The following is a 23,893-nucleotide window of genomic DNA, read 5'->3' on the forward strand; positions in this document are numbered from 1 at the left end:
TTTGTAATACTGAGATATTAATATATAAAGTGTGTGCTTGTTATACTGAAAATTTAGTTTTATTTTGGTAGAAACCCATACACGTTTCCAACAGGTACCTCACATCTTCTGATACTCCTGCAGTCTTAGTCTTCACTGCATCTTTTTTTAAAGTTTCTGTCTCTTTCTCATTATCTCTGCTCATTGGCCCGACGACTTGATTCGCCAATTTAGTTTCATCCTTCACTTGATCCAAACTCTGAGCAACCGCGTCGATAAGTACTTCATTAGTATTGATCTTTGGTTGAGATGATCCTTGATTTGTATCCTCTGCATTTTGCTCGGTTGAACTCTCCAGAGATGACATTTTAAATTTTTAGAAAATTTAGGGAAGCTAAGCCGAGGAGAAAACCTGCAGAGTTTGTAGTAATTAACATTGTGAACCATTTATATAGTTGCTAGCTAAGCTCCAGGGTGTGCTTTAAATTGTTGAGAGTACGACGTCACGACGTCTCGTTTTAATACATTTTAGTTACATATTTAGTCTTGTTACAGCGAATAATCAACTTTTATTACTAAAAAAAATCGGAATAAAATATAGAGTTCGTAATCTATTAACAATCGAGCTGTTTGTCAGATGCACAATTAGAGGAGCATCAGGTCCAACGAAAAAAAGCTAACAACCGCAGTAATCTGACGTTCCTTACTAATAAAGTTTACAAGTCTGTTAATTAACGAACTGGAGGAAGAAGGTTGTTAGATGAGTTTGACGCGAGGCTTTTTGCACTATATATAATAGAGTTAGTGTTCTAAAAATCCCCGACTAAACTGATTCATCCCCTGCAAGGTCGGCCACCCATTCGATTTTTGAAATCCGATTAATCCTTATATATATTTCGCTTAATTAAAATACTATATTACTTAAAATATGAATAATTATAGAGTTTATGAATATAGTAAATATATTGGTTACTAAATAGCTAATACAATAATAACTAAATATTAAATAATATTTTAATATTAAAATAAATCTGATTTTCACTCCGATTAATCCCTGATTTCCGATTAATCCCTGAATCGGTAGATCAACCAATTAGGTCCGATTCCCGATTTCTGTAACATTGAATACAGTTGTTGACAATTTGTCTTTTTTTTTAAATATAATTTCTGTTCAGATTGGTAGTTTACAGGTCTGCATCCACGTGAGCTTGGTCACCACTTGCTGAATTTTATCTTTTGTTCCATGAACATGATGAGCTTCTTCAGTTCATAAATGACTCAGCCTTGCAGCAACAGTTGACAAAATTGCTTCTGCCATTGGATATCCTATATCTTCTTCTCTGACAGAAACACAATGTACTCGAAACAAAAAGGACCTGGAGAGTATTTATCACAGTTGACTTACGGAAATTTCTGGTGTAATGATGCCATATTCTCCTAAACTTTAAGGTGTTGGAGGAAGTCCTCTATCATATAATATTTAATACTGAACCCTCGACAACCGGTAAAAAGAGTAAAGGTCAGACCATTAGACCAAGAGGTCATCGGCAACTTTCAGGAAATTACGTATTTTTTGAGAAGAATTATTAATCGTTATAATTGTTATTGAAGACTAATTGATTGTCAAAGTGTATCAGATTCTTTTAAACCATTCTTAAACAAATCAATTATAAAATGCTTACCTGCTCAGCTACTATCACATAAAATAAGTTAGCAAGGAAAATCATTTCAGCAACCACCAAGGCTCGTCTAAAAAGTAAAAACAGATGACTAGTTGGTATGCATCTTCATCCATTTCCAATATTAGTGAACAAACAGTTACAATTTGTTGCCATAAAATTTTACAACGTAATCAAACTGGAAAATTTATTTGGAAACATAATTTTTTTTTCTCGTATAAAAGTTTAGCTGCCCGACGCACTTATAAAAAATCTATAGCGTTTGTTAATAAGAGAAACTCACTTTTAGTGGAATAGAAATATAAAATACCAGTACAAAAATTTGATTACCATTATATAATTTATTTTATTTAATAACAAAAATTATTATACTATTATGAAAATACTTTTATGTTGGTTAATTAGTATTTTGTAATATAACGACTATCCCACCAGAATTATATCTTTATAATCCTTCACTTAACTTGATTAATTGTCATGATTTAGAATATTTAAAATTTCATATTCTAATTAGGGTAATCGCGGTGCACGCTGCAGATTTTGTCTAAAATCGCAAACTCAACCGCATATGCGGATTGGTTGAATATTCGAATCGTGCATCGTGCTAGCATAAAAACCGAGTTAATCACACCACAAAAATGCATAATATAATTATAAATAATACACATACATATATAATATAAGTTCATTTACCCATTCTTAATACATTTAGATATGTTATTATATTAAGGTCCGGCGCGGTTTAAACCGCACTAGTAATATGTCAAATCTCATACAGTGCTTGTGAATAGTTCAAAACATAATCGCACCACGAAAATTAAAAATCACGTTTTGTGGTGCAGTTTGGATGGTTTTATAATCACCCTTGATCCTAAATACATATTTTATAGAAACTATTATATCAACTGCTAAATGAAAATATTATACTTATTACAAATCCATCATTCGTTGATAAGTTACTTGATCAATAAATATTACAGATATTATGCTATCTATTGCTTAGCTATATCCACTTGTACAAATCCATATTAAGTATTTTAACTTATCATAATGAAACATCATATTCTTAATAATCTAAACAATAAAGCATGGATACACGAATTAGACTAACAAATAATTAAATTAAAATTTGAATTTCATATTTCCGTCAAAAAAAAAATTTGAATTTCATATTCATTTGAGAATAATTTTTAAAATTTATCTATTACTGACGAAATTTAAAAAATAAAATCTTTCAAAGTATAATGACAATTAACTTAATCACTTTATCTATAAAAATAATACATTAAAAAATTCTACAAAATTTTGATTAGTTGACATCCGTCCAAAAACAGCTCCCCTCAGAGTGGAAACACGATATCTTGTTTTTTTTGAAACAAAGTTATTAATCTAATAATAAAAAATTATACAGCATTTATGCCAATGTTCAAGTCAAACAAATAGTAACATGTAATTGCATGTTCTGATTAAGAGACAGTTAAACAGTTTTTTGAAGATAATCTATATACAAATACTACAAATACAAGGACGCACTTCATATATTCTCGTTGAATTACTGGTACTCTCTCTTCATCATGTCCCAATGGAGTTATTGTATGAGCTATCGATGAGAAATGTGATTTCATACAAAATTTCTCCACTAAATCAAGACCCCGCTTAAAATCAAGAAGCTAAAAATAGCCTCTCACCAAGAAGAGAAAATAAATTGAAATACAAGTCAAAAACCAAAAAAATAAAAACAAACTGAAAAAAATTATCAAAATGAAATTTATGAATCATGTGTGTTGTCCTCTCATACGAAATATTCGTTAAAATATTTGTTCAAAATAATCATTTTGAAAAGGTGAGAACATGTTTTCATTTTTTAAGCATATTACACTTGACTAATCCTTTCTGTTTGTTCTTCCCCCTCGAATTGTTGGTCGTTAGGTCTCTCTTCTCGCTCTCCAACAAAAAAGAAATTCATTTTTGATCCAAGATTCAATTCACCGGACTTGAGGAATACGGTGACTAGGTGATGTTACCATATGATTATTGATGTTTTAACATGTTTTTCTTTAGTTTTTTAATATTTTATAAATGTTTGTTGTGTGTATTTATGTCACAATGAAGGTACGCTATCTTAAACTTTTGAAGATTTACTATTATATTGATTTTGGTGGGTTATGTGATTATAAGTGTTAGATGTAGATGTGAATATTGATAGTCTTGAATTCATGTATCTGCTACTTGTTATTTTTTTCTCGATCATTGTGTTATGAGATGTTCAAGACGAGTGTTGTAGCTCTTTTGGTTGATCGTTATACCCTTTTGGAGTCTATATTTTGTTATATTATTTTTTGGTTAAAATTTTAAGTTTCTTGTGCACTAACTTTGCTGCATTTTTTCAGATGTTTTTGGGAATCATGTTCTTGATTTGGAAGTGCATGTGGGCAGTGGACTGTATGCCAAGGATATTCTCCATTACGCTGTTTTGGACTCCTTGAGTATGTTTGAGCCTATGCTGGAAGACAAACGCCCTCTCCATCATGGGGTTTGATGAGTCTGACCCCCAGCCTCCTCCCAAGAAACTACGCAGGGCGGCTAACGTCTGATGTTAGTCTGTCCACGCAGTGTGCCTCAGTGTCCAGCTATGTTTTAGTTTATTTAAGTTCCTTAGGTTTCTAGGTCTAGGTTATTGGCTTCGGTGCTTTCTCGGGGTCTCTTTCTCCTTTTGCTGATAGTTTGGTTTTGTGGTTGGCCTCGTGCCTTTTTGCTTGGCTTTGGAAGCCACTTGTAAGATGCTCCGAGATAGATTCTAATATATAACCGTTTTGCTTATATAAAAAAGAAAAACTCTGGCTAGTTTACACCTTTCAGATCATTGTTTGATTTGATTAATATATGATTGTTTTGTGATCACTTGTTTCTTTTTCTTCAAGTTTGTCCAATGACATGAGTGAATAATTTTTTAGTCTAAGTGTTAGATTCTTTGGGATAGTAGTACGTGTATGTTTCTAAACTTCAACTTGAATTATTATTCATTTGTAGTCAATCAAAAGTTTCAATTTCTTGAATTGAAAATCATATTTGATCTTGAAAATTCTAATTAAATTTTATTAATCTGTTTTGGAGATTACAACGGCTTTGTAATATATGAGTATTTCATTTATTCAACTTTAATTGCTGCATTTAAATTCATTAATTTTGTTTGACCGTAATAAATTCATATTATGATGAGATATAATTTTACATTTTACATATTTATAAATTCTGTTTTAATCCAAAACAAATTTGATACCTAATAATTTTAATCATAGAAGTATATAAATCCAACCGTTACAAAATTATTTTTATCTAATTTATTTTTTAAACAACAAACTAAACAAAACTAATGTTATGCACAATATTAAAATTAGTAAGCTGGATTTAATCCTCGCGTAATAAATAGTTAACATTACAAAAACTTTTAATCAAAAAAATTTTGTAAATAAAATAATAGATTGTAACATAAATTTGTTTTAATCAAACAAATTTCAAAACATAATCAAATTTGATTGGAAAAAAATTATTACTTAACTGCATACATGGGAAAAGCCCTAGCTTGACTAAGCGGGGAAAACTTAGAAGAATGAATGTGCTGGAGGGATCGAAAATAAGTATACAATATTCTATGAAGATTAAAGATACACAAGATGATCAACAAAAAACTTAACGCAATAAATGATGTCCACAACAATACACTAATAGTACAATACTACCAAACAAGCATGAAGTCAGAAGTCAAAAATAAGACATGACGAAAGAACGAGACAAAAGTTTAGTACTCGAGGAGCAGTTCTGACTTACTAAAAAGATTTTATTTCATATTTTATATTTTATTTAAGCATATGATTTATTATTGGTAAATAATTTTTTTCATCATTTAAATATATTAATAATAAGAATTTACAAAATATTTTAAAAAGGTCCGTGCATTGCACGGCGCTATAGGCTAGCATTAGACAATTCACATAAATAATTATTATGCCTAGGTTAGTCTTTTGGTGAATCTTTTTACTCGTACTAGTATATAGATAAAATCAACATCCACATCATAGACAACTTGTGAATGTTCCTAATAGCAGCATGCAAAGTAGTAGCGCCACCAGGATCATTTTAATTTAAACGACTTGTACAAGTTGTATAGATCACCTTCACTATATATAACCCTTTTCCACACAAATGTAGATTGGAGTTTTGCCTTGCCATATTTGAATTTAATTGTGTAAATGAAGAACTGTTGTATCTACATGATTGTAAAAATTAAGAAAATGATAAACTGAATTGATTCAACTAAATATGTTACAACAGAGTATATATACAGAACTGTATAACCTCACTAAAACGTAATTAACCTCATAACAAACAAAGTCAACATCCCCTCTCAAGTTGCAAGTCTGAAATAGATTACAGACATTGAACTTGGAACATGCTTCAACTGCTACGTACGTCTATATGTTGTCACAAGTGGACCTTTCTCAAAGTTTTCTTGAACCAAGCGACAATCAATTTCGATGTGCTTGGTCTACTTTCTCATAGTTTTCTTGAGCCAAGTGACAATCAATTTCGATGTGTTTGGTTTGTTCATGGTATATTGGATTTGATGCGATGTGCATATTTGGACGAAACCTGCAAATCCTTTAGCACGGTAACAAGCCAAATCACCTCACACCATAGTTCTATAATCCTACTATAACAAGTATCTATGTGTTGATCCTCTTTTCTTTTTTTACCTTTCTAGATCATTTTTCATCCTTCCATACTTTAGTCTATAAACAAATATTTATGTGTTGGATATCACATCTTTTATCTCTCATTTACTTGGAAGGACCATACTTACCAAATTATGTATTTCTTTGTTGGGGATATTGTCCGCTTGGCCCGAGCCCACACGATTTTGTATTTGGGACATCCCAAAAAGCCTTGACCTATTGAAGTTGTTCTGACTAGTTATATTCTAGCTTTCTTCCCCTCACACAACCGATGTGGGACAACTCCTAACGATCTTCCCCTTCACACATTAGGCTCGACACTTGTCGAATCCGGCCTCTTGATAAGCGATCGGGCTCCCCCCTAACCCCATACTGGAAGTTCGTCGGGTCATCTGGCTCTCAGGCCCAAACTAGAAGGCCCATATGTCTTATCCTTAAGCCCATTCTGGGTAGCCCATCTGCCTCTTCCTAGGCCCATTCTGGAGTCCACTTTAGATTGTTATGGACAGTTCCAACCTAACTCTCATACTACTTATTTGGCCATCTAAATGATCCTAACTCTACAATATTATAATATTATCCACTTTGGACCAAGTCCGCACCACTTTGTTTGCAATTTTAATTTTAACCTAATTAAAAATTGTATTACTCTGAACATGATCCATTATATATGAATTCAGATCCTTTATACTCCCTCCGTCCCAATTTATGTGACCCTCATTCCTTGTTGGGACGTCCCAAAAAAAATGAGCCTATAATACTTACTATTTTTGAACACTACCTTTCACTATTTCACCCATTACTTCTCTATTTTATACTCTTTTTTTATTAAACAAATGCTATTACACCCACTACCTTTCTCCACCATCTCAAATCTATTACTCCCTCCGTCCCACAATACAAGTCTCTTTTGAAAGAAATTTTTGTCCCATAATACCTGTCCACTTTTAGTTACCAATGCAAATATATTGACATTATTCCAAAATTACCCTTCTTAAAAGTTGTATAACAATTACTGTGGGTTGAATAAGAGTCTACATTCATGCATTTATTAGGGGTACTAGTCATCTTTGACAGCTGAATGTTCATTAATCTGAGTTACTCTTTTTCTTATGATAGGTTGTTGAAACTTAAAATTAGGATTATTTTTAATCGGTCCCTATACCACCAACCTGGGAATTTATTGACGTACTGAACTGCAGCACTACCAGGAGTCCAGGACTGCCAGTAATATAGAATTTATAATTAAATATAGTATCAAGGTGGCATTTGAAATTTTCTGATACATTATATATATTATCTGCTTCATAAGTTTTCTTCAAAATTAAACAGTTATCTTTAAAATATTAAAGGTAGAATGCATAGCATAGAGTTCTATAACAGCAAAAAGAAAGTTTCATAGGTTACAGTGATATATTTGAAATGAATAGAGACGCGGGACAAGGTGGTTTTGGTTCTGACTTCTAATGTTACTCAAGGTTGATAGGGAGTTGAAGTCCTCTTTTTCTTCTCCAGCTTTAAGAAGGATTTTCAGTAACTTATGCTCCAGATATAGTTAGAATGCATCTAGTGAAAGCATAAACAAAACTTGAGGGTATTAATATTGAGATCATTAAACGAGTATTAGTTACGAAGCATGTACACAATTACAGATCACTTGATATAGGAGTCGAGCACAATACATCATGATATTTGAAGATTCATTAAAACATGTGGAAATAACGATATGCATACTCAATCTTTATTTCTTTTGTAACGATCAAATACTATCTTGATGATCCAAAGAATAAGAATAAGAAGAAAGAAGAGAGAACCGATGATGCATATGGCTATGGCAAGAACTGGTGTTTCGGATAACACCACATACGTTCCTGCAATAAATGTCACCATCATTGCCGAAATAGAAAGAATGTTAAGCACAGTTGATGAAGCATTAAGCAGTGACACTTGGTGGATATCTTCATTCATCGACTCGAGGAAGTAGAAAAACAATGAAGATGTTGACATTAGTAGAGCTAGTGCATCCGATACCATGAATACATTGAAAGCTCTCTTTTTGGAAAGAACCACTAGTCCTTCGTCAACCTCTCCACTTTGATGGAGACCACCAGGCATAGTAAATCCTACCGTAAAAGTTACTGTGGTTATCAGTGCAGTAACTAGTATCTGGGTGTTGGTCCTCATTTTATATGTTTTTCGATCTTTTGTCCTCTGTTTCTCTAATGTTTTCTTCTCTTCCTCAAATTTCACATCTTTTTCCTTTCGTTTACTTGGGGGGGTTTTATTACATCTCCAAATATCAGCTTTCTTCTCTGTTCTTTTACCCCAAAGCTTCCAGCCTGATTTACTAGTCAGGACCTCATCAAGGGCAATTTTAATATGCACCTACATAAAAAGGTCAACAAATAATTATTCATAATGTTAATACAGAGACATGATCCTTTATAATAAGACTGTGCTGAAACTTTAGAGATATTAAATATATCAACGCAATAAAATTGCTCCTGCCTCGGTGCCTCTGCTGCCATTAGCCAAAGATCTAGCTAACAAGGTGGACAAGAATGGAAGGTAAAGAGAGTAACCATTTATTACATACTCATAATAAACAAGACTAAATGCTTTTACCGTTTAGAGTACCTCATTATTTTTTGTTTCAGAAAAAACAAAAAACTAGTTTTCATCAATTAGTGAAATATATAAGTGAGGTTTCTCAGGTACCTGATCGGCAACAGTAGCATCTTCAACATAAAGCATGTCCCGAGGAGTAAAATCTCTCTTGTTTCTTTCCATTGTATTAATTCCTTTATGTTTTATTAGTCCCGGAATAAAACAACCATGGTAGTTAAGTAGATGGAGAGGAGTATCATCATTTTTATCCTTCTGTTTCAAAATCTTGTCCTTGTATTTATTCGGACAATATTTCAAAATACTTTGTACCATCTCTTTTCTGTTAGCTGCAGCTTTTCGATTATCAACAGCATCAGCAACAGCTTTTTGATTATCAACAGCAACAGCAACAGCTTTTCTATTTTCCGCAGCACGTGCAACTGCCATATGTAGTGTATTTTGACCATCTTGAGTAACGAATGTGTATGGAGAGCGCTCATCAGAAGACAAAGCTGGCCTTAATTCCATTTGTACCATCTCTTTTCCACTATCAGCAGCCGCTGCAACAGCTTTTCTATTTTCAGCAGCAGGAGCCACAATTGCCATATGTAGTATATTTTGATCATCTTGAGTAATGAGTGTGTATGGAGAGCACTCATCAGAAGACAAATCTGGCCATAACTCCAGAAGTCGTACCAATGTAGAAGTATATCCACGTTCGATGGCTACATAAAATGGAGTTGCTTCCATATTTTCGTAATCAAATGGGTGTTCCAAATCTTTTTGTTCTCTTATTAGGGCATCAAGTATGGCATCAAATTCGTAATACACCGCGTAGTGAAGTGGTGTCCACCCATTATCCTCTTTAAAAGTTACAAGCTTTTTGGCCTTTCTCAAGAGACTTAATACAGAGTCTGAAGAAAAAATAAATACGTGACTTGGTTAATTATATCAAAATATACACATAATAATTTTGAATTTTATTCACCCCACATATGGTACTCCCTCTGTCCCTCTCATTTCTTTACAGTTTTTTCACACCGTTCGACACGCATTTTAAGGTGCATATAAAATATAGTTCTATAACTTATATTTAAATTTTTTCTTTTATGTATAAAAGTTTAAACATCAAATTTTTATCTAGAAGAAAAAAAAGTTCAAAATAATTTATTGAACTACATTTTACGAGAGCATTAGAATGCGTGCCGAGCCCCGTCCCCCAATGTAAACAAATGAGAGGGACGGAAGGAGTATCAATTATACTGAAAATTTTACTTGAAGTAGCATACATATTCTGCACATGCTTTAGAATTACTTGAAGGAATCACAAAATCAAATATGATAGGAACGTAACTGTTATTCTGCCGACGTAGTGTATTATATAGTCCTCGATAAATATATAAAGTATTAGTACATACCTTTATCAAGCTCTTGAATAGCACGAATTAAGTCAAGCACGTCAGCGGGATCATGGTCGATTATTCCAGCTTTGTATGTTTCAGAGAGTGCATTGATAATGTCATCACTACACTCGTCATCAATGGCCTTGCAGATTAAACGCATGAGACAATTTCTTTTCATTTCACCACCAGGTTGATTGGCCGGATCTTCCTTCAGTATCAGTTTAACAGCGTTCACATCTTTTCTCTCCACAGCAATTTGCAAGACAGTTCTTCCCAGCTCGTCTGTCCTACTAAATAATGCTTCAAAATCCTGTGCACTACTCCAGCGTTTGGCTGCATCAACCATCATGCCAATCACATCGCACTCTCCTTCTGTTCCTTCTGTTAAAGTCAAGTAATCACTACAAGCCAAAATGAGTTGTTACTCCCGCTAAAACTACGTTTTTTTCCGTTACTCTTCACTCCAATTTGGCGTTTGACAGCAATTAGCATAAGGTGTCAAAAAATAATCTCAAGTGTTTAGATTGTAAGCTTTTATTGAAGGTAAGTTTTCTTATCATTACTATATAAAAAGACAACTATACTTAAAACATGATACATGAAGTACTAAATTGTTAATATAACATCCAATATTTAACCTATAATATAAATTTTCAACATTTTAATTGCAGTTTGTAGTTGTTTAAACTTGACATTCCAAAATTCATAATGTGTTGCCTTTTGTAATCCTTTCTTAAAAAAAAAACCTTAACATTAAGTCGGATGGACATTTTTATACATGCATATGATTTTCACTAAAAACACATATATAATAATTCGACTTTATATTTAAAAAAGTAAAATTTCTTTTATGGTAAAATAAATTTTTTTAATTAAAAAAGGTATGATTTAATTGTATTTTTAAAAAATAATATTATGCAAATGAAACATGAGATTAGATTTTTCACAATTCAAAAACTTATTATTCGATAAAAGAAATATCTTAGATAACTTTAGTAAGATCAAAATTCTTATATTTAATTTCTTTCAAGTAGTGATGATTGGGAGAATTAATAATAAAATAAAAAAATATTTTAGATAATAAAATTGAATTATTAGATTTTTTTGATAAAAATAAAAAATTATAAATTTTGGAATGTCAACGATTACATTTCAGCATGACTACTCTTAAAATTAAAAGTTATAAACTGCAGTTAACTATTAAAAAAAATGCTTATGGCCTCTCTGCAAACTCAATTATTGATATAATTTTAGGAGCACACTGATTCTCTTATTTTGAATAGCCGCCAATAACTCAATTTTTGTTCCCAAAGGATCCTATATTTAAAGCATCTTTCAAGGCTCTTATAATATTTTCCTATTATCATTTGACAAGGAAATTACAATTTTACAATTCAATATAAAATAAAAATTATGCACAAAATATTATCTTTACACAACTTTACCACAAATATTAAAATAAAGTATATATAAACAATAACACCACAAACATATGTGGATACTCAACTGAATAAGTATAATTGTTATTGTTATTTTGATCCCTCATCAAATATTAATTAATACAATAAAGATAACTTATTAATGTTTTTGACATTTAATCATATAAAATACTCAATAGAATATTTAATCATAACACTGAATATATCGATATATAATCTTATTACTGAAATTTAAAAATATGAGACCATCACCCTAAAAACTTAATAAAAATGATACCTGAGTAAAGGTTTATGAATTTATGATGCCCTCCAAAGTTTATGCGGCCCTTAAGTTATCATATACTATTTATTTTATCAAAGTAAACTATCTCCTAATAAAAGTAAATCATATATCCATACCTCGGTCTATATTCTGTATGAGAGCATGCAGAGCAGTTGTCCTACCACCCGGACCATCTAAAACCAGAAGTTTGCAATCCCTACAGATCACCTTTACTATATCTTTGTAACCATTTTCTGCAGCTATGTAGATTGGAGTCTTGCCTTCACTGTTTTGAACATGGCAATCATTTGAAGAAGGTAGAAGTCTGGCCCCATGAATGAGAGCTTCAACCACTTGAGTGTGTCCATTTTGTGCCGCGAGGTGAAATGCAGTTTGTTCCAATCTATCCCGCTTGCCTAAAAGGTTTTTCTTTGCAAATTCAATCACAATGAATCGCACGTTTTCAATATCTCCCTTTTTTGATTCAACGTGAAGGATAGTTTCTCCCGATTTGTTGAGTTTATCAGCTTTCATTCTCAATGCAGCTTTTGAAATAGGATCTCCCCCAATGGCATCCGTAAAACAACTGGCAATGACATCATGATCTTCTTTCATCCCTGTATACTTTTCATGTATCATCAATTTTGCTCGTTCATTAAAAATCACATCTTTTCTCAGTCGTCTACTTAGAACCACAGAACGAGAATATTTATTATCCCTTGTAGGATCAGTTTGAATACCGTCAAGTATAATTTTGATTTGTACCTGTAAATAAAACAAAAATAATAATATACAATTATATTTACTTGGAGACGTGAATATAAATTAACAATTTGTCTCTTTTTAATTGTCCACTTTTGATATTTAATGGCCACTTTTTGACCAAAGTTTTTTTTTTTGCTAAATCTTTTGACCAAATATTAATGAACATCTTTTTATTATTTTGAATACTGAATATTACATTAAAATATATTATATGTACTTTACAAAAGTAAAATTTCTATTTTTTTCAATTATATAATATATATATATATATATATATATAAGGTTCACTAAAATTTTATTAGAAATATTTATTATTACCAGTAATAATATATAAATTTTTGTAATAATTTTTTTCAAAATTTTTTTAAAAAGATAAAAAAAATTACAATAACTTGAAAATAATTTTAACTAATTCAAGAGATAACATGATCAATGTTCACCCACAATCACCTCAATGAATATAGAGATCCATATAAATACTTATACATGATTTTTGATGAAAAAATTGTTTTTTTTTCAAAATATTATATAATAATCACATGTATATCTAATTTTGAGAATGATTTTTTTGTAAGAATAATTTGAAGATGATTTATATATTTTTTTATCATTGGAAGCAAAAATATTTTGTAATGTAATTTAAATATTATTTATTACATTTATTATCATATTCAACATTGAAGGGGAATCATCGATGAAGATGTACATAGAAGTAGTACCTGATCCTCCATGATTTCATCTTCAAAATACAACATGTCACGAGGAGTCCATTGTTTCTTATTTTTTATCCCTGTATCAAGTCCTTTGTATGTACAGAATTCTGGAATGAAGCAACCACGGCCAATAAGTAAGTGAAGAGGTGTATCACCGTCATCATCCTTCTTGTTTACAAACTTCTCCTTGCACACTTCTGGACAATGTTTTAAAATGCACAGTATCATCTCTTTTCCACTTTGCAATGCTGCTAAATGTAGTATATTTTGCCCCTTTTTATCACTACCAGTAAATGTCAAAGACGAAGCTGGCCATGACCTTAATAAAATTTCCAGAGTAGACATATATCCTTTCTGGACTGCTATATGGAACGGTGTTGATATCCTATCTGGATATACAAATCCATGCCCATATCTCTTTTGTGCTTGTATTATCTTGACCATTATCAAATTATGTTGATAATATACTGCATGGTGAAGTGCTGTCCATCCAAGATTGTCATGAAATGTTACAAGCTCTTTGATGTCATAATTATTTAGCACACTGAGGACATATTCTGCAAACAAATTGCAATAACTGAATCAGTTATACATTATTCTCTTCCTATATGCAGGTTTCAAATTGTTAAAAACTAGACGACGGATCAACAGATTGATCAAGGAGATAAATGTTCTGAGTTTGTCATTTTTTCTAATTATTGTGGATTTGTGGTTTTTTTTTTTAATTCTACTGTCATAGAAATTTATAAAACATGTTAAGACTTAAGAGTTAAAAATAAAGGGACATACTCTCTATAGTTAAACCTATCTCTATATATTACATAGCATACAAAAGAATTAGGGGTCACTTGATAACATGTGGATGATAGATATTATGGGCTCATTCATAATGGGCCTCATTAAGATTATTTGATAGCAATTTATTTGGACTTCACACCAAATACTCGAGGATGCATCCTCAATTTTCTCGCTCAATCGTCCAGATAGCTCTCCAATTTACCGCTCTCCAATTTATCGATTCCTAAAGTAACCGCCTACTATCCTATACATCATTTGCTGGAGTTTTAGGTTTTTTGGCGCCTATTCTTATCATCACTTATGCTATGTAAGTATTTAATGTAGCATCTTCTCATCTTGTCAATCACTTCTAATTTTATCAGGTACGAGTCTTTGTCGACCTAAATTGTTAATATTAGTATATTCTTGTTATTTTCACTATGGGTTAATTTTACATATGTGTGTTGTTTGTGTTATTTATACTTTGCAGCTTGTCAATTCTGCAACTCTTAATTTAAAGGCATGAAAACTTGTGGGATATATCTTTTTCGTTTGAGTTTTGATCACTCATCGGTCACCAGTTCCTAAGTATATGTTAGTGAGAACTCTACCAAAATCATAAGGTTAATGGAAGTACACTAGACCTGTTTAGCAAGTTGTCGGATACAACAAACGCTCAGTTATCAGTTTCAAGTTGTCGGATAAAACAAACGCTCAGTTATCAGTTTCAGAATGACCAAAACAAAATGATAGAACACTCTGAACATCAAAGGAAATTTACTATTAGAAGGAAATACAAAGATTTATGAAGTACGACTTCAAATTATGTAAAAAGTAATTATCAAGTGGTTGTGGTGGTTTTCAATTTTTTCCAAACTTAAAAGTGTTGCGATTTTATTCCAGACTTCCTCGGCCACTTCTAGGCTAATTATCTCACTCTGGTTCTGTACTCTTGTTTAGTTAAATAATATGCAATTTGATTAGTAGAATTTTATACAAATTCATAATAAATATTGATAAAAAATCATGCTATATATGTAATCTAAAGAGAAGTATTCACTTAAAGGTTCTGATGAATTAAGAAAAAGTATATTTTATGACAATTATGCTTTGTATTAGGATATAGTTATTAATATATATCCAACGTGTTTATTGGAGACTCTTTCTGTTGAATGCTTTTTTTAGATGAAACGTTCGTTTACTTTCATATATATATATATATATATATATATATATATATATATATATATATATATAACCTATATTATCAATGTTAAAGTAATATTGAAATGAATGGCATAATAAAACATACCTTCGTCGCCCCTGTCCATGTCAGATATCAATAGGTGCACATTGGCCTTCGTTTGGAAGCCAATCATTTGAACTCTTTCGTATGTTTGAGTGAGTAAATTGACCATATCATTGTTCTCCTTCTCCTTCTCTCTCTCCATGACTTTGTAAATTAAAGGCATGATACCCATCAATTCAGGATACATGCGCCGCTCATAAAATGATTTTCTTTCAAATGTCAATTCAAACAAACGTCCTATCAATTCAGGAAACATGCGCCACACGCGCGGGCCATAACCTGGATTTTTTGCTAATATCAATTTAACTAAGTCCAAATGATTTCCCTCTACTGCCAGTTCTAAAATCATACGTCCCTTCTCATCAGTCCTATTAAAGAACTGCATTAACCTTTGATCTCTCTCGTCTGAGGTCCCATGCTTATTTGCATGTTTGACCGCTTTAATGATTAACTTAATCACAGCCGTACCTTCTTCTTCTGCGCCTGCTAGGAAAGTACTGATAATATTATAAGAAAATCTCCCTTTTGACATATTTGTAGCAAATATTTAAGATATTATAAAATTTATTATTATGATGCTGAAATATTATACTGTTTGTTATTATATATTAGACTTAATGACCTTTTAGCCCTTGAAGTTTGGGTGGAAGTTCCGATGCGGTCTCGAAGTTTAAAAACATACCGTTCGACCCTCAAAGTATCTTTGTCGTACCTTTTAGCCCTTATGGCGTATACCGGTATATAATGGGGTAGACAAAGTTGACATTTCACACGTGAGGGTTAAAAGGGGAATTAAACATTAAGGGTTAAAATGAACATCTAATGTATTTTAATGTATTCTTTAGAGGTAAAAAGGAACGAGATGTATACTTTAAGGGTTAAAAGGTATGCCCAAACTTTACCCTGAATATGAATTGTCAAGTTTATCCCCCGATTTATACCAGTATTTTTAAAAAGGGCTAAAAGATACGATAAAGACACTTTGAGGGTCAAAAGGTACGTTTTTAAACTTCGAAGCCGCATCGGAACTTCCACCTATACATCAGAACTTCCACCCATACTTCGAGACCTAAAAGGTCATTAAGCCTATATACTAAGTATAACGAGTTTAGTCCAAGGTACATGTTGAAAGTCGCATTGTATAGAAAGCGCAACACACAAAGGTGTTTATGAGTGTTTTCTATTTTGATTTTATCAGAAACATACATTTATATATGTATTAGGACTGGTGACAAAATAAAAATAATATTGGACGACCGTTATGTTCTAAACACAGGGAGCTATCTATCATAAACGTAAACATTATAAAAGAACTCTATATATACCTCTATATCATCAAAAAAACAAAAAAAAGAAGTCTCTTAAAGCATATTAAATTGTTCTATACAACATATATCCCACATACCTTTGTCGAGATTGTCGATAAGAATATGTAAAACAGTGGTAGTACCACCAGGACCATCCAAATTAAGTGGAGGGGTGCAAGTTGTAGAGATCATCTTCACCATATCATAGTACCCTCTTTCGGCAGCTATGTAGATTGCTGTTTCCCCTTCACTGTTCCGTGTATGTGAATCACTTGGATCGGCCTCCACTATTAGCTTAACAATGGCCACATTGCCCTTCTTAACTGCTTTATGTAAGGCAGTCTCCATCATATTATCAGCTTGCCTAAGAAAAGCTTGAAATGAAGTAACCGCATCATCATCATCTAAAGAAGGAGGCGGCAAATGTTTAGCAGCATTAATGAGGATCTCAGCCACTTCTGTGTGTCCTTCATACGATGCCAAGTGAAGTGCAGTCTGTTTATATCTGTTAAGCTTCACCAAAAGATTTTTGTGTGCAAAATCCTTTAATATAAATTGCACGTGTTCTGTATTTCCCATTTTGGATTCAGTGTGAAGGATAGTTTCTTCAAAGTATCCGTCCAGCTTATCAGCATGCATCTCCAATGCAGCTATGGCATCAGCATCTCCGGCAATGGCATCTGAATACAGAACATCTTTGTGCATAATTTTGTAGAGGGTTCCACCTGGGCTTTCAGCTATATTGATAAACATGTGTCAAATCGTGTGTATTTAAGGAATCATCATGACATTGAATATATGGTCAAAAAGAAATTTAACATAAAAGGAACTAAATATAGTTTAATTAACAAAAGGGTATGCAGGCCTGTATAGTATATATATGTCTAACATTAAAAAGAAAGAGGCAAGAGACAGAGTCTTTATAAGGCATACCTTGGTCAAAATTTTTGTTACGCACAACACTACTACAATCAGGTCCGAGCAAAGATGGAGCAGTGCAAGTTGTAGAGATGATCTCTGCTATATCATTGAACCCTTTCTCCACTGCTATGTACATCGGTGTTTTGCCTTCATCATTTTGGGTATGTGTATGACTTGGATCGGCCTCTACTAATAGCTTAACAATAGGACCGTGCCCTTTCTTAACTGCTGCATGTAAGGCAGTGTCCTCATATAGATCAGATTGCCTAAGAAAAGCTTGAATTGAAGTACGTGGATTTTTATGAGTGTTATCATTATCTGAAGAAGGATACAAATGTCTAGCCACATCGATGAGGATCTCAGCCACTTCAGTGTGTCCATTATTTGCTGCCAAGTGAAGTGCGGTATGTTCATCTGAATCAAGCGGGGATAAAAGATACTTCTTTGCAAACTCCTTCAAAATAAATCGCACACGTTCCGTATATCCATTTTGAGATTCAACGTGAAGGATAGTTTCTTCACCTTCGTTCGGTATATCAGCTTCTGTCTCCAATTTAGCTATGGCATCAGCATCTCCCGCAATGGCAGCCACGAAGAAAGCATATCTATCCATAATTTTAAATAGAGTTCCACCAGGGCTCTTACCTGTAATGTGTGTATATGTCAAAAAACTTCTAGCAAACAAGGTAAAGGATTCAGAATAAAAAAAAAAAAGAATTACCAGAAGAGTCTTTAAATAGCATACCTTGCTCGAGATTGTTAATACGCACTACCGTACTACCATCTGGTCCGTCCAAAGACGGAGCTGTGCAAGTTGTAGAGATTATTTCTGCTATACCGTTGAACCCTTTGTCCACAGCTATATACATTGGTGTTTTACCTTCATTGTTTTGTGTATGTGTATCACTTGGATCGGCCTCTACTAACAGCTTAACAATTTCTTCTTTATTATGTATGACTGCTATATGTAAGGCAGTGTCCTTATCTTTGTCACCAAGCCTAAGAAAAGCTTGAAAAGAAGTAATTGGATAATAATCTTCTGAAAAAGGTAAATTTTTAGCTGCATCAATGAGGACCTTCGCCACTTCAGTGTGTCCATAATATGCAGCCCAGGTTAGTGCAGTCTCCATTTGATCATCCTGCTTCACTAAAAGGTTTTTGTGTGCAAATCCCCTCAAAATGAAGCGCACATGTTCTGTATTTCCTTCTCTGGATTCAATGTGAAGGATAGTTCTGTCATTTATGTCCAGCTTATCAGCATGCATCTCCAATGCAGCTATGGCATCAGCATCTCCGGCAATGGCAGCTGCATACAGAGCATCTTTGCGCATAATTTTATAGAGGATTCCACCTGGGATTTTAGCTATATAGATAAACATGTGTCAAATCGTGTGTATTTAACGAATCATCATGACTGAATATAGTTTAATTAACAAATGGGTATGCATGCCTGTATAGTATATATGTCCAACATTAAAAAAAAAAAAAGGCAAGAGACAGAGTCTTTATAAGGCATACCTTGGTCGAAATTCTTGTTAAGCACAACACTACTACAATCAGGTCCGAGCAAAGATGGAGCACTGCAAGTTGTAGAAATCATCTCTGCTATATCATTGAACCCTTTCTCCACTGCTATGTACATTGGTGTTTTGCCTTCATCATTTTGAATATGTGTATCACTTGGATCGGCCTCTACTAATAGCTTAACAATAGGAGCTTGCCCTTTCAAAACTGCTGCATGTAAGGCAGTGTCCTCATTCAGATCAGGTTGCCTAAGAAACGCTTGAAAAGAAGTAACTGGTTTATCACGAGTATTATCATCATCTGAAGGAGGCAAATGTCTAGCTGCATCGATGAGGATCTCAGCCAATTCAGCGTGTCCATTTATTGCTGCCAAGTGAAGTGCAGTTTGTTCCTCTGATGTGATCAACGTAGCCAAAAGATTTTTTTTTGCAAACTCCCTCAAAATAACTCGCACACGTTCTGCATATTTATTTTGAGATTCAACGTGAAGGATAGTTTCTTCCCCTCGGTTGAATATATCAGCTTGCACTTCCAAATTATGAATTGCATCAGCATCTCCTTCAATGGCGGCCACATAAAAAGCGTATCTATCCATAATTTTGTATGCTGTTCCCCCATGGCTCTTACCTATATGTGTGCATATGTGAAGAAACTTTTAGCAAAAAAGATAAATGATTAAGCTTAAAAGTTGCAAAGACCTACCAAAAGAGTGTTTAAAGAGCATACCTTGGTCCTGATTTTTAATACGCACCACAGTACTACCATGAGGCCCGAGCAAAGATGGAGCAGTGCAAGTTTTAAAGATAATCTCTGCTATATCGCTGAGCCCTTGTTCCACAGCTATGTACATTGGTGTTTTACCCTCATAGTTTTGAATATGTGTATCAGTCGGGTCAGCCTCTACTAGTAGCTTAACAATATCCAGGTGACCATACTTGACTGCTGCATGTAAAGCGGTGTCCATATCTTTATCACCTTGCCTGAGAAAAGCTTGAAAAGAAGTAACTGAATTATCATCATTATCTGGAGGAGGAGGCAAATGGCGAGCTGCATCAATGAGGACCTGAGCCACTTGGGTGTGTCCTCCTCGATATATAGCCAAGTGAAGTGCTGAATGCTTATATCTACTAAGCTTAGTTAAAAGATTTTTGTGTGCAAATTCCCTCAAAATAAATCTCACACGTTCTGTATTTCCCTTCTGTGATTGCAGGTGAAGGATGGTTTCTTCATCTTTGAACAGTGTATCAGCTTCCATCTCCAATTTGGCAGTGGCATCAGTATCTCCGGCCATGGCGGCATCGAACAGAGTGTCAAGATCCATAACTATATTTTGCTCTGCCTGTTGGAATTTCTGGGATTAATACAACAAACTTGCTAGCCTCTTTCATGAGCTAGTTATACACGGTGCTGATGTAATTTGGTTGTTGGACTTGGTAATGATGATGCATTATAATTTTGAAAACCAAAAAACAATAATGGTTAAGTTGGTCGAGAGTCGAGACTTTAAACTTTAATCTCCATCTTTAGATTCTTAATCGTATAGAAGCGTACCGACTGAGTGAGTTCATTTATGATTAGTTAAATTTCTGAGACCACTCTTTCATGAACTGTAAATTATTATATGTCATACTAGTAAGTGGCAATTCACTGATTCACAATTACCTGCTGGTTCTGAAAACATGTAGCTCCTCTTACACTGGTTAGTGGTATTTTATTTTGTAGCCGATTTTTAAACCACAAACCAGCCAACGATGGAGGCGTTAGATAACCTTTGTATTTTCTTATGATTTTTTAAATGAGAACCGCATTGTTACTAAACACAACAACCCATTTACATCAAGAAAACATATAGTCCCCCACAGAAGGACCAACTTTGAAAAGTTACATCACAGTTGCAACAAATGATACAGGAAATTAAAGCGGACTCATATAAGGGCCGGTTACATGTACACAATTGTACAGGAAAGGTAGGTGTACACCATCAGTGACTTGAAGTTACTAATGGTGTGCATTAAATGAAGTACATCAGTGACATGATCTTCCGGACGCATGAAAAAAATATTAAATAGCTACGTTAGTGACTTCAAGTCACTAATCAGTGACTGGAAGTCAGTGATGTTGAGTGAAAAACCTAAAATGTCGGTATTATCCTTCTCACCTTTAGTGACATGAGATCACTGATGTTGCATTTAATTTACATCAGCCAACAACGTACCCCCAACTACCAAGTAAAAAAATTATAAATAAGGTCACTGATGAAATGAAATCGTTATATTAGCTCCCAAGACTAGAGCGGTGGAAAAATTTTTAAGTAAAGAACATCAGTGATTTCAAGTCACTGTTATAGTTCTGGGGATATCCGTGACCTTAAGTCACTGATGAAAACGTTACAGTAGCTCCCCAAAACTAGAGGGCTGGAAAAAATTCTAAGTCAAAAACATCAGTGACTTGAAGTCACTAATGTAATTATGGGGATATTCGTAACCTTAAGTCACTGATGAAAACGTTAAAGTAGCTCCCCAAAACTAGAGGGCTGGAAAATTTAAGTAAAGAACATTAGTGAGCTGAAGTCACTAATGCGTAATCTTGGAAAAAATTTTAAGTAAAGAAAATCAGTAACTTCAAGTCACTGTTGTAATTTTGGAGATTGATTTAGAAGTTTGGAAAGAATCTCAAGTAACAAATAAGCGACACGGGAAAAAAAATTCCAAGTAAATACTAGTGACTTCAAGTCACTGACATGATTCTAAGTAAAACTCAAAAAGATGTTGATTTTTGTTTAGCATTTGATTAACATAAGGTATAGGAGCTTCGTTATATCTATAATTAACGAAAAAAACTAAGTCCGTGATATTTTAAGAACAATAATAAAATGAAAAGGATGGAATCTTGCACAAGTTCAACACAACACATATTATCTTTTCAATTTAGATGATTATTTTGCTTGACATAAAAACTCATCACTTATAATTAATAATATAATTTATATTTTTTATTATCACCCAGACATATTTTTTAAAAATAATTTTACTTACAAATAACCAAAATACAAGTCAAACCACTAGTTGACTGTTAAAATATCAAACGAAAAAAAATTTATTTATTTCTAAAACTTTTTTAATACCATCAAAATATATAAACTTTGACATCCGTGCGGTTGGACCATCGAGATATATCTTCAAAAAAATTTAAACGATAATACATGATAAAATACTACTTACATATACAAGTCAAACCACTGGTTGACTGTTAAGATTTCAAACGGAGAATGGTTATTTTTTTCTGAAACTTTTTTAATATCATCAAAATATATAGACTTTGACATCCGTACGGTTGGATCGTCGAGAAATATTTTCAAAAAAATAGAAACACAAATACATGATGAATGTCAAGTTACTAGTACAAGTCAAACCACTAGTTGACTGCTAAACTCTCTATTCAAATAACATTATTTTTTTTTTGAAAATTTTTAATATCACAAAAGATATAAATCTTCACATCCGTACGGTTGGATCATCCAGAAATATTTTTAAAAAAATATAAGCTTTAATACATGATAAAACACTAGATGCTAGTACAAGTCAAACCACTAGTTGACTGCTAAACTCTCCATCCAAATAAAATTATTTTTTTCTGAATTTTTTTTAATATCACAAAATATATATATCTTGACATCCGTACGGTTGGATCATCCAAAAATATTTTTAAAAAAATGTAAGCTGTAATACATGATAAAACACTAGATGCTTCTACAAGTCAAACCACTAGTTGACTGCTAAACTCTCCATCCAAATAAAATTATTCTTTTCTGAAACTTTTTTAATATCATCAAAATATATAAATCTTCACATCCGTACGGTTGGATCATCTAGAAATATTTTATAAAAAATGTAAGATGTAATACATGATAAAACACTAGATGCAGTACAAGTCAAACCACTAGTTGACTGCTAAACTCTCCATCCAAATAAAATTATTTTTTTCTGAAACTTTTTTAATATCATCAAAATATATAAATCTTTACATCCGTACGGTTAGATCATCCAAAAATATTGTTAAAAAAATGTAAGCTGTAATACATGATAAAACACTAGATGCTAGTACAAATCAAACCACTAGTTGACGGCTAAACTCTCCATCCAAATATAATTATTTTTCTCTGAAACTTTTTTAATACCATCAAAATATATAAATCTTCACATCCGTACGGATGGATCATCCAGAAATATTTTTTAAAAAATGTAAGCTATAATACATGATAAAACACCAGATGCTAGTACAAGTCAAACCACTAGTTAACTACTAAACTCACCATCCAAATAAAATTATTTTTTCTGAAATTTTTTTAATATCATCAAAATATATAAATTTTGACATCCGTACGGTTGTGTCATCCAGAAATATTTTTTAAAAAATGTAAGCAGTAATACATGATAAAACACTAGATGCTTCCACAAGTCAAACCAATAGTTGAC

General features: G+C 32.8%; 1 protein-coding gene across 2 annotated transcripts; it reads right to left on the reverse strand.

Annotated features, from left to right (window-relative positions):
• Positions 1 to 7,979: 7,979 nt before the first annotated feature.
• LOC108210071 (uncharacterized) lies at positions 7,980 to 20,999 on the reverse strand. Of its 2 annotated transcripts, none has more exons than XM_017381325.2 (11): positions 20,145 to 20,999; positions 19,413 to 20,045; positions 18,640 to 19,257; positions 17,907 to 18,539; positions 17,072 to 17,710; positions 15,670 to 16,149; positions 13,587 to 14,137; positions 12,240 to 12,867; positions 10,417 to 10,779; positions 9,110 to 9,912; positions 7,980 to 8,776 (listed from the first exon to the last, which is right to left on the reverse strand). In XM_017381325.2, the coding sequence occupies exons 1-11, from the start codon at positions 20,737 to 20,739 to the stop codon at positions 8,126 to 8,128; spliced, it is 6,594 nt and encodes a 2,197-aa protein (XP_017236814.1). In that variant the 5' UTR covers positions 20,740 to 20,999; the 3' UTR covers positions 7,980 to 8,125. The 2 variants fall into 2 exon arrangements, with proteins under 2 accessions (XP_017236814.1, XP_017236813.1); XM_017381324.2 differs by having other exon boundaries at positions 10,417 to 10,782; positions 20,145 to 20,998.
• Positions 21,000 to 23,893: the final 2,894 nt, after the last annotated feature.

Source organism: Daucus carota, chromosome 2 (genome assembly GCF_001625215.2).
Source record: "Daucus carota subsp. sativus chromosome 2, DH1 v3.0, whole genome shotgun sequence".
Lineage (NCBI taxonomy): Eukaryota > Viridiplantae > Streptophyta > Magnoliopsida > Apiales > Apiaceae > Daucus > Daucus carota.

Excerpts from the sequence above, each read along its gene's own strand:
- LOC108210071 (XM_017381324.2), bottom strand. The coding sequence starts at position 20,739 with ATGGATCTTGACACTCTGTTCGATGCCGCCATGGCCGGAGATACTGAT. Across the intron at positions 19,258-19,412 it reads TAACAAGAATTTCGACCAAG|CTAAAATCCCAGGTGGAATC; the intron begins GTATGCCTTATA and ends TTATCTATATAG. Across the intron at positions 10,783-12,239 it reads CATACAGAATATAGACCGAG|AAGGAACAGAAGGAGAGTGC; the intron begins GTATGGATATAT and ends TGACTTTAACAG.